This window comes from Protomyctophum bolini (assembly GCF_963924005.1).
Source record: "Protomyctophum bolini genome assembly, chromosome: 1".
Classification (NCBI taxonomy): Eukaryota; Metazoa; Chordata; class Actinopteri; order Myctophiformes; family Myctophidae; genus Protomyctophum; species Protomyctophum bolini.
In genome coordinates this window covers 48,018,270-48,030,373 of record NC_137862.1, presented here as the reverse complement: position 1 = coordinate 48,030,373, position 12,104 = coordinate 48,018,270, and the positions used below count along the sequence as shown (strand labels likewise).

Sequence of the window (12,104 nt, the reverse complement as noted above, 5' to 3'; positions counted from 1 at the left end):
CCGTGTGGCTGTGTGCGTGCGTCCGTGTGGCTGTGTGCGTGCGTGCGTGCGGCAAAGCCATGAGCCCTGCAGTAAGAGTCCTCACAACAGTGTCTCTTCCCTCCCACACACACAACACAGGACCCTCCAGCGCCCCCGAGGATGTGCAGCTCAGCGCACTGGACTCCTCCTCTGTGCTGGTGAGCTGGCGCCCCCCGCTGGAGCCCAACGGTATCGTGGTCAGCTACAGGATCCTGTACAGCGGCAACCTCAGCCAACCCGAGCATCTGTGGAGCAGTCTGTGGCAGGATGGTGAGCTGTTGGCATGCAGTGCATCATGGGAGCTCACTATTAGTTCTGTTGGCATGCAGTGCATGGGAGCTCACTATTAGTTCTGTTGGCATGCAGTGCATCATGGGAGCACACTATAGTTCTGTTGGCATGCAGTGCATCATGGGAGCTCACTATTAGTTCTGTTGGCATGCAGTGCATGGGAGCTCACTATAGTTCTGTTGGCATGCAGTGCATCATGGGAGCTCACTATAGTTCTGTTGGCATGCAGTGCATCATGGGAGCTCACTATTAGTTCTGTTGGCATGCAGTGCATGGGAGCTCACTATAGTTCTGTTGGCATGCAGTGCATCATGGGAGCTCACTATAGTTCTGTTGGCATGCAGTGCATCATGGGAGCTCACTATTAGTTCTGTTGGCATGCAGTGCATCATGGGAGCTCACTATAGTTCTGTTTGCATGCAGTGCATCATGGGAGCTCACTATTAGTTCTGTTGGCATGCAGTGCATCATGGGAGCTCACTATTAGTTCTGTTGGCATGCAGTGCATCATGGGAGCTCACTATTAGTTCTGTTGGCATGCAGTGCATCATGGGAGCTCACTATAGTTCTGTTGGCATGCAGTGCATCATGGGAGCTCACTATAGTTCTGTTGGCATGCAGTGCATCATGGGAGCTCACTATTAGTTCTGTTGGCATGCAGTGCATCATGGGAGCTCACTATTAGTTCTGTTGGCATGCAGTGCATGGGAGCTCACTATAGTTCTGTTGGCATGCAGTGCATCATGGGAGCTCACTATAGTTCTGTTGGCATGCAGTGCATTATGGGAGCTCACTATTAGTTATGTTGGCATGCAGTGCATCATGGGAGCTCACTATAGTTCTGTTGGCATGTAGTGCATCATGGGAGCTCACTATTAGTTCTGTTGGCATGCAGTGCATCATGGGAGCTCACTATTAGTTCTGTAGGCATGCAGTGCATTATGGGAGCTCACTATTAGTTATGTTGGCATGCAGTGCATCATGGGAGCTCACTATAGTTCTGTTGGCATGCAGTGCATCATGGGAGCTCACTATTAGTTCTGTTGGCATGCAGTGCATCATGGGAGCTCACTATAGTTCTGTTGGCATGCAGTGCATCATGGGAGCTCACTATTAGTTCTGTTGGCATGCAGTGCATCATGGGAGCTCACTATTAGTTCTGTTGGCATGCAGTGCATCATGGGAGCTCACTATAGTTCTGTTGGCATGCAGTGCATCATGGGAGCTCACTATAGTTCTGTTGGCATGCAGTGCATCATGGGAGCTCACTATTAGTTCTGTTGGCATGCAGTGCATCATGGGAGCTCACTATAGTTCTGTTGGCATGCAGTGCATGGGAGCTCACTATAGTTCTTTGCTACTACTATACAACAACTAAGTGTATTGTTGTTACTGTCGGGCAGAAACCTCTTATCTCCATATTTTAAGTTTGTGTTTTTTATTTTTCTTAAATGAATTAACGCCCGTTAATTAATATGCAACATTCATTAATAACTTGATCATCTACAGTGTCATATGGAAGCATCAACAGTAGCAGAGCCGCTCTGCTATAGTGCTCTGCTACTAATCGAAACGACTTTGAGCTTGACAATCTGCTACTTTTGAATTCTCCTTATTCGGATACATGAATTCCCAGCCCACTTGATTATACTGCAGCGTCACACGGAAGCATCACAAGTAGCAGATCTACAAGCTTAAAACGTTGTGCAAAGTGTCCATCTGCTACTGGCGACGCTTTTGAATTTTAAACATTAAAAGTAACAGTTTTGAGGATGCGGTTTCCACCCGGCAGACACTATATAACTGTAACCAATGAAGAATATTCAGACATGAGTATTTTTTTACAAGAATAAACTGGCCAAGATGCACAATTTCACACAGAAATCTGGCATTATGACTAACAGACTACCGACATTACATTTTTAACATTTTAAATTACGAAAAAAAGAAAAAAAAAACTCGTGTTCTTTATATGTATGTAAGGACATGGGGAAAATGACAAATAAAGTTATTCTGGATTCTGGATAAAAGAAGTAATAAAAGGGGGCGAATTAAAACGAATTAATAGCAGCTGACAAGGGCTTCTGCCGTAATCCTTTTTAAACTCCTTAGAAGGAAGCCAAATTGAGAACCACTGCTCCAATGTGACCGTCTCTCCTCGTCTGTCATCCTTCACTTCCTTCCTCTCTCTCTCTCTCTCTCTCTCTCTCAGGGAGTGTGACCAGCGTGGAGGTCCAGGGCTTGTCCAGTGGAAGCCGCTACTTCTTCAAGATGGGCGCTTCCACGGAGGTGGGCCAGGGACCGTACTCTCCCGCCAAGGACGTCCACACCGCCCCTGAGCGATACGGTGAGCCTCGCCGTGTGCTTCTATGGCCTCGAGTACGGCCTTGTCCCGATGCGCAAGCATAAAGTGAGTGGCACATCGAGTGGCAAAGTGAGTGGCAACGTGAGTTAACGTTGTTTAACCCATTTTGGGTGGGAACCCCCTTTGGTGTTTTAAGCATTATGTTATGCTTTAGCTATTGAAAAATAGCAGATCTACAAGATCATAGCGCACCACTCGCGTGGCGCGCTATGAGCTTGTAGATCTAGCTAGTAGGTCTGCTATTTTTCTATTTTTCTATTTTTTTAAGTCATGAAAATGTGGTGCGAATCTTTGAATATATATTTCAGAGCGAACATTTTAAACTAAATTATTGGCTTCTGAGGGGTCCCTGGAACTACATATTTTCAGATGGGTGTCCGTGGCCCAATATAAATAATTGACATGAAAAAGGTTGAGCACCACTGAAAAATGTTTTGAAGCGTTTTTTTAATCTACCTCAGTCCAAAATGGGTTAATGCGATCAGATAGGACTTTTCTGTTTGTATGGACTGTCTTGGCCAGAAAGCATTTTATTTTGCCACTCAGTAGGCATTCACACATAACTTCCAGGTATGATGATGATATGTCACACACATCTATTCCAAATGCTATCCGCTTACTCACAAGTTAAACATGTGGTCATACAGTATATGTCTAAAGCAGTTACTTTTCAGGATTCAAATAAATAAAATCACACCCGCGTGAGGGGCACTCTCATCACCATACATCATACATCACATTCCGTGCTCAGCCAATCAAATCATCACAAATCATATCATCACTGTCATCACTTTTGGCTTCAATGTTTGTGTTTACACATACACGAAAAGCTGGGCATAGAAGGGGCTCAAAAATAGCAGATCGGCAAGCTCACAATGTGTGGCTGCATGTGCGCTGCGTTTCGAGCTTGCAGATCTGCCATTTTGGATAGTTTTGTGTGGGGAAAAAAAACAACAAAAAAAACAAAACACAAAAAGTTAGAATAATGGAGTTAAGAGGTTTCTGCCTGCCAGCAACTAAATGTAATTAGTTACTCTACACTACTGGCTGTGGCTCCCGGGAGGCAGCTTTTGGTTTATTTTGGTCGCATGGTGCCAGTGAGCAGTGTGAATGAGACCAGCGCCGGAGGCAGCCTCGGTGGGCCGCTGGGCGAGCCACAGCTCTCACCATCTGTTCCTCCTCCTCTAGTCTCCTCATGCACGCGCACACACATGCACGCCGCACGCACGCACGCACGCACGCACGCACGCACGCACGCACGCACGCACGCACACACAGCTAAATATCAATGAAGTCTGCAGCTTTGTACCTCACTCCAGTTGAATGTCGCGTTCCTTCGATCCTTCTTAACTCTATCAATTACTTTTCCAAGTAATGTGAGCAACTGTGGCATACAGAAATAACCCCAGCAAGCACTACACGGTCAGGACCTGAACGAATTACTGACGTCTCGATTGGGGCCAGATCAAGTCAAACCAAGACTATAGTCTCATCTTGCCCAGAATATCACCTGATTTCAACCAAACATAAATTTGACCCACTAAGACGGACGTGTGATTCAGAGAGAGTCTGATCGAGGCCAGATCAACTTAAAGATGGAGTGCCGTGATTTTTTTCCACCCTAAAACATGATCATCAGGTCTTATTGTTATATAAGGAGGTATAACTTTTTCTAAAAAGTGTACAGTATTAGTTTAAATGTTTTTTCTATGTGGACACGCCCACCAGTTCATTAAGTATGCCTGGTTTCCCTGCTGGGTGCAGGTGATGCCTGAACTAAAGCCTCACCCACAGCTGTAGTTGTATGATAAAGGGTGAGGGGTTAGGGGAGGGGCTGAATATGTGACGTCACTATATTGCTGTTTATCTACAAGCTCATAGCGCGCCACCGAGTGACGCGCTACGAGCTTGTAGGTCTGCTATTTTTGAAAATTCGAACAACGACTGACATAGAAACATAGCTTTTTCAGAAAACTGTCAGGATGTAGAAGATTATTTTTTTAATCTGATTTCAGGTCAAAATTGGTTCAATCAATGAAAACATGTGTTTTCTTGTGTTTGCACAGAGCTGGACATCCATGCCGTGACGGGGATCATAGTGGGCGTGTGTCTGGGCCTGCTGTGCATCCTCCTCTGCATGTGTTTCAGCTTCCGCAACGGCAAGGCCAGGTATGGGAAAATAATCTCACGTTTTGAAAAAGCATGTTGTTTTGAAAACGAAATGTTTGCATAATCTTGTTTTATACCAACTGGTTGATATGTCGACGTATCAATTTCAAAACTACATATTTTAAGTAAGATACACGCACCAGGTATTTGTTTGTTTGTTTGTTTGTTTGACACGGACATTGCTCATTAATCAGTTTTAATCAGTTTTCACATCCATGTTTGATTGATTGATTGATTGAAGCATTTATTAACAGTCTGCAGAATTACAATACATTTCAAGCACAACTCAATACAAAAAACTGTTAAAGGTAGTCTAGACAAGTTTCCAGCCAAGATTTAAAATATATATGAATGTATTTCGTTGGCCTTTTTCCCCTCTATCTTTCCCTTTATTATGATGCTGAGGTGTTCTCCTGCAACAGCACACTCTCCCTTTGGCCCCCTCTGGCTGAATGCACTGTTTATATCCACTACAGTTTACTACCCGGGACGTCAAAGGGGATTTTAACTTTTAGCCAATTGCAGCGCGAGGCTGTGTGTTCGACCCAGCAGTATTATAATGAAAACGCAATGCGATTTCATTGCAAGTATAATATTATCCCCATATCTTAGTTTCACCATTGTTCATGTGAAATAGTATGTTTATGATGTAATATGTAAGCCTGTTGAAATTATGAGAATCGCTATGTATAGCGCATGGTTGGGTGGTCCGGCCGGCTTGAAGCTTGCATTCAACCCGTGCTCGCCAACGGTGACAAGCCGTCGCTGTCGTCATAGCGATTTTTCTTCATTGCAATGAATAACCGTGGACAAAGTAGTTCACATGAACGATGCTGTAGTGGCTGGGGCATTTGAGGGGCAATATGTTTTATATGCACGATTACAAATGAAAGATAATTGAATTGAGAGCCAGTGAGTCTGCTCCACTAATTTCCTCATTTGCGGGACTCGTCGTGTCAGTCTTGTGATATTGTGATTACGCTACAGTTACCCTTAAAAAAACATGTCAACTCAATGTCATTGTTGTAACTATGATATCGATAGAAATTCATAATTTTTTTAATGTCATATTTAGCCATACGAGCGCAATATCCATAGCGTCCCTCCCAGCAGCAACAACAACCCCATAGCCTGAAGTGACCTGGCTCAGCCAATAGAATGACGGGGGGAGGGGGGTGGAGCTAGATTTTAATTTGTTTGGAAACACTCGATCAATTCTGTGTACAAACACTGGAAACTTGTCTACAATACCTTTAACTGTGACGACCAATAAAGCACTAGATGTGTTTACAAGAGAGTCCACCTTGTTCAATTCATCATAACATTTAGAGACATAGAAATATACACTTCTATATAGCCAAAAAACAGGAAATCATCATCATAAAGGAGGTAGAAAGGGAAAAGAAAACATATACAGTGAGGGGGAAAAGGGGTGGAATGGGCCAGAGTTAGCCATTTCCATCTGTAGTCCCTGAGCAGGCTCTTAAACAATGATGATAAAACTATCCATACAAAAACAAATACAATACAATACAATACAAGAACAAATAAACATGGTACAGTGGACAGAACAACCGCAAAGTGATGTGAGAAGTGACAAATCTTCAAATCGATTCTTTGAAAAGTCTTGAAAATGTGTCTTTTTAGGCCTATATATATTTTTTTTTATTGCTCCTGGAGGTCCCTGGCACAAAATATTCCTTGAACCACTGTGGACATTCTCTCTTTCTTTCTCTCTCTCTCTCACTCTGAGCAGGGCAGTGAGCGGGGGCCTGGACTCGGCAGCTCTGACCCCTCAGTACAGACGAGGAGGAGGAGGAGGAGGAGGAGGGGGCCGGTCGCTTCCTGTCCCGGAGCCAGAGGGCAGTGACTGCCACGAACTGGAGACCCTCATGCCCTCCGGGTGCCAGTCTGGGTGCCCGTCTGGATGCCAGGAGCCTTGCCAACCTCTGGCGGAGACCTGCGAACAGCAGAGTCTGATGGCCGGCAGCAGTGGTCCAGAGGTCGGAGAGGATGGCTCCACAGCTGAACCCAAGGTCAGTGTGCTGCAGGAACTGGGTTGTTTCCATCACATGTTTCCATCACATTTCCTCCTCATGGTCTAGGGATGGAGGGAGGGAGGGAGGGAGGGAGGGAGGGATGGATGGATATTCTACCTTTGTTTCAGAATCAAACACAATAACCTATTTGTAGAAGAACTTGTATATTATTCATACTTACACATACTTCCCAGCGTGATTCAGGGTTGCCTCTGTCCTTTGTGTGTGCTTTTCTCTACCAGACAGTGTGGAACGGCTCGGTGAGCCGGAACTGGGCCAACAGAATCACAACCTACAGAGACACCGTCACGGAGGACTCTCCCACGGTCACCAACGGAGCTCTGCACATGTTAACCACAGCTCATGACAAGGTAAATGAGCATTTTGTGCCTGTCGTAGACATGCGCAGAGCAAGTTCAGTCAGGGAACCCCTCAGTGCAGTTGCTGCCGGCCGTTAATTGATGAGTACTTGAGTATTTACTTGAGTAAATGTACTTAGTTACTAGTACTACTCTACTGTTTGCAGGACTGTCCGTCGCCGTGCAGTAACCAGGTGGAGGCGGAGGTCATCGTTCACACAGAACTGACCACGGAGCCAACCAGGGAGAAGGAGGAGGCGGCTAGCGTCAATGGAGGGGTGGGCCCTGTCACTATTACATCATCACATCGCCACCAAAGATCTCTGTCGTTTCTTTTATAATGGAATGGGCAAAGTTAGCAATATAGAATACATCTTCGGAAGCATCTTCCAAAACATTTAATAATACAAATAAATATTAGCCTCAGATATCTTACATTAAATGCACCATGTCTCTGTGTACGTGGGTATATGTCTGTAATCCACATAACTCAAGAACCGTTTGCCCATAGAGTATATAAAGGATAGAGACCGAACTGGAGCGTTAGCCCCGCCCCCCTGCTATTCATTTCGATGAAGTTGCTCAGTGGCGTTTTGAAGCACCCGGAAGACTTCCGGAAGTTATAATTATAACTCAATGGCTCGAGCAAGCGGAAGTTTAGCCAAGGCCCAGTCTTGAGGTTCCGGGCTTTTCACGTGACGTCATGAACGTCCGTCCGTCCCGCTTCCATTAAAGTGCTGCAATTCCACATTTTGCCAGTAGGTAGTAGCATCTTCAACGTTGGATAGCCTTACTGGGGGGCTTGCGTTTGCCCCACCGACTTCAAATTCGACACATGCGTTCCACCCCCCCCCCCACGGGGAGTGCAGTGCCTTATCGGATACACCATTGTGTGGTGACTTAACTCATTGACTGCTGCCCCGTGATTCAGTCTAATGTCCATCATCATAGAAAAGGCATCTAGAATAACATCATTTCACATAAGTTGTTTGAAACACAGGACACTATAGGACCCATAAAAATACACATGGGTAACACGTGTGCGTGCATGCACGCGTATGAGTTCCGACGATCAATGTGAAAAACACAATTGAATCGTTTCAACCACAATAACCTTTATGATAATTCATTGTCGCGTGTTTAAAATGTCCTGCCTGTGCCCCAGCCCTACGGAGTGGAGTCGTCGGGGGACAGCGCCAGGGGACCTTCGTTGCCGACGGACGCTCAGTATTCCACCAGCGCCCCGTCTGGCTCGCCGCCGCAGGCGCCTCGGGACGAGGACACTTTGAAGACGCTGCCGCCACCGCAGAGCCCCTTCACTTCCCTCCCTGTGAAGCTGCTGGCCAATCACAGCAGGGAGCCAAGGTCAATATCCTTTTGGATTCTTCATTCGTTTTTTTTTTCTTTTTCGTTTTTTGGTTGATGTTCGTTTCATTTGGTGTCCTTGTTTTGTTTGTGTTAGTTTTAGTGTAACGCGTTTTACCATTTTCTATCTGCTCACTCTGTGTGTCATTGGATGGCTATGAACAGTTCAGAAACCTGCCTACGATTTACAATAAAGGCAGACGTTCTTAATCTAGAGTGATTTACAGTAAGCAAGAACAACACATGGTAATACATCAACATACATAGAAATATAGCCATCATAAGCAAGCTAAGAAACTAACATCCGTCTAACAGTACATCTGTACAGTGAGTATACACTATCGAGTGCTATGTCTACATAAAATGCTATCTATGTTACATAAGTTTAGCCGCTGCACACGACTGTAAGGTCGTCGAGTACTATGGGCACGGCAGAGGTGAGTTTTCGGACTAGGGTGGAAGATTGGGAGTGAGTCGAGCTGCAGTTCTGATTGCAATGGGAAGTTCATTCTATAGTTTTGGAGCCTATACCAATGAATGACATCATCAATGGGAATTCCAAGCTAATATAGAAACTACAGCCTTTCTCTTCCTGCAAAAGTTAGCACACTGAAATAGAATGAATCCATTGTTTGAGCGTCAATCAAAAAACAACAACAACAACAACAAATTTCTTGTTTGAAATTGCCTATACCAACCGAACTGTCCACACCCCCCAGACATGTCGTCTCTGTCGGCTGGAAACCAACATAGTCAAAAACAGTTTCAAATCCCAAAGCATCACAAAGTACGTAGCAGATGGACAATCACGTGTGTCTTCGCACCTTGCGGATCTGCTACTTCTGATGCTTCTGTGTGACGCTGTAGTGTGATCAAGTAGGGCGTTCAATTACGAAAGAAACACAACAAGAGGTCTCTATACCCGACAGCAATGATGTCTAACCCATTCTGACCTGAGATCAGATTCATACGAGGTTTCCACTGGACACACACTGGTCTGATGAACCCATTCTGACCTGAGATCAGATTCTAAAAATGTCAGTCGTTCTTCGAATTTTTCAAAAATAGCAGACCTACAAGCTCGTATCGCGCCACTCGGTGGCGCGCTATGAGCTTGTAGATCTGCTATTTTTCAATAGGTAAAGCATAACATGATGCTAACACCAAAATAGGTGCCCGGTCAGAATGGGCTAATTGTCTGTGTTTGTTTGTGCAGATCTGGTCACGTGGTTTCCCTTTGTGTAGAAAAACACGTGTCTGCATGTGTGCAAAGCAGGTTTCAAATGATAAATACGCAACATTCTCTCCTCCAAGGCTACTGAGAATCCACTGTGTAAACGCTATTGTCTCTAGAATGCATTATATATCGTCACTGTCGGGCAGGCAGAAAACTCCTATCTCCACCACTCAGAATCACAATCAACTTTATTGTCACTGTCACATGACAGCTTTACAAGTAAAAAAAATGGGTGAAGTGAGGGGCGCTCTTGTCGTCGTACATCATCCAATAAAATATGAATATACTTTATATTAATATAATATTAATTTGTCAACTTATGTTATTATCTTTTAACCATTTAAAAACTCATATTTTCACCATGATCATGAGAGATGACAACTGAATGTATGTGATTGGTTAGCCGATTGTTAGTGTTGCATATTTCAGGTACATACGACGTGAATTCTCCTTTCATTGTCAATGGTAAATGTGAGACGTCACGTGACGGGACGAAAAGCTGTATATAGGAGGCGCTAGCACCCCTCAAAAAGTGGGTGAAATGCTATTTTTCCAAGAAAACAAAGAATGGGAAGAGGAGCGGGGAGGGGGGGAAGGAAGGGAGGGAGGAATCAAGGCAGAGGTCTCCATACATGGTATCAAATGCATAATAAATTGTTACAGCTGCTTATAGTTAACTGTAACGACGTTGCAGGGAGCTGGAAGGTGCGACGTCCCCCCAGCTGATGGCAGATGTCCAGCTACAACAACAACAACAGGAGGCCATGGTGGGACCACTGCTGACCAACGGTTTCCACTCGCCCAGGACTCCCCGGCGAGGACGCGACGAGCTGCGGCCGGAGCCCCTGGAAAACGGGGAGTCCTCCAGACACTGCCCCCCTCCCTCCTCCTCCTCCTCCTCCTCCATGGCGGGGAAACCCCCCGTCTCCTCCTCTGGGCTTCCCCCCCTGACCCCCACCCCCTTCGTCAGCTCCGGCCTTGTACACTCTACCTCAGCAGCACACAGTTACCTGTGCCCTTAGCCTCCTGCAGTGTCCCCCCCCGAACACACACACACACACACACACACACACACACACTATACATATTAGACTATTGATTGGTTCTCAAACATTTTAATTTCAAGGACCACCCCCCCCCCCCCCCCCTCCCCCAAAGCTCTGAGAGTGTAACAAAATGGAACCAAATGGACCACAAGTGACCATTTGGTTCTGCGTGTAGACTCTCAGAGTTACCAGACCTGGTAAGGGTCCACTTGGAACGCCCACCTCAAGGAACCCCCGAGGGGTCCCTGTACGCCACTTTTTGAGAACCACTTGTATTAGACTGATTTTCGTTCTCTTCTCTTCCTTGCTGAGTTTTTATAGGTACTTTGAATCCATTGTTTCATAACGTGTGTGTATATACAGTATATATATATATCTATATTTTTTAGCGCTAGAGTATATGGGTATGCATTCTCTTGCATAGTATGTTCCTTTTTGGGGCTTTTGTTTTCTTGCCCTACAGGGGGTCATATTTGACCCAACGCCAGAGGGTCATTTTGGACCCAACAGGGGGGGTCATACTTGGTGACTGTTTTCTGCCGTGTTGTGGGTTCGGTTTTGCTCAGGGGCGTCATTCAGGGTCCTGTAAGGGATGCCAATGGCCACTCTCCTATAGCAGTGGTTCTCAAACCTTTTTCGTATCAAGGACCCCCAACATTTTATGTATTTGGCCGCGGACCACCCCCATCTGAAAATGTTTTTGCCAGGGACCCCCAGAACAGAGTTGTGTTTAAAACATATTCGATATTATTCAAAAACATTTAAAATGTACTTGGCTCAAGCAAGTAAGCTTGTAGATCTGCTAGGACTTAAAGGGATATTTCACCGAACTTCTCGTCATTTTATCCTCTACTCAGGTTTATGTGAACACCCCAGACAGTTGCTCGATTCAATATTTAGATATTTGACATAATTTATTGCTGCCCCGGCCCCTTCCTATACAAACCCATTGTAACTTCAAACTCAATTTACATTTTTGTTTTAAGTTTTAATTTACAATGGGTATAGGAAGGGAGCGAGGCAGCTCAAATATCAAAATGTTAAATTGAGCAACTTAAAAAACTTGTCTGGGGTGTTCACATAAGCCTGCAGTACACAATAAAATGTCCCCTCCCCGAATGACGCCCCTGGTTTCACTGGGGAACAGGAATACTCTGGGTGTTCCTTTAAGCCTGGTCTATGCTTCAGGGACATCAAGAAGGTCCATGTTGT

The 12,104-nt window shown here is 45.2% G+C and overlaps 1 protein-coding gene across 1 annotated transcript in view; it reads left to right on the top strand.

The window, feature by feature from the left end:
- The window catches only part of igdcc4 (immunoglobulin superfamily, DCC subclass, member 4), a 138,854-nt gene extending 127,279 nt beyond the window's left edge, over positions 1 to 11,575 (top strand). Inside the window, exons 16-23 of the mRNA XM_080785179.1 lie at positions 121 to 291; positions 2,525 to 2,659; positions 4,744 to 4,846; positions 6,603 to 6,882; positions 7,128 to 7,256; positions 7,412 to 7,522; positions 8,410 to 8,609; positions 10,541 to 11,575. Of these exons, the coding sequence (XP_080641305.1) occupies positions 121 to 291; positions 2,525 to 2,659; positions 4,744 to 4,846; positions 6,603 to 6,882; positions 7,128 to 7,256; positions 7,412 to 7,522; positions 8,410 to 8,609; positions 10,541 to 10,868 (1,457 nt within the window). The 3' untranslated portion in view covers positions 10,869 to 11,575. The remainder of the gene's footprint in view (positions 1 to 120; positions 292 to 2,524; positions 2,660 to 4,743; positions 4,847 to 6,602; positions 6,883 to 7,127; positions 7,257 to 7,411; positions 7,523 to 8,409; positions 8,610 to 10,540) is intronic.
- The last annotated feature ends 529 nt before the right edge of the window (positions 11,576 to 12,104 follow it).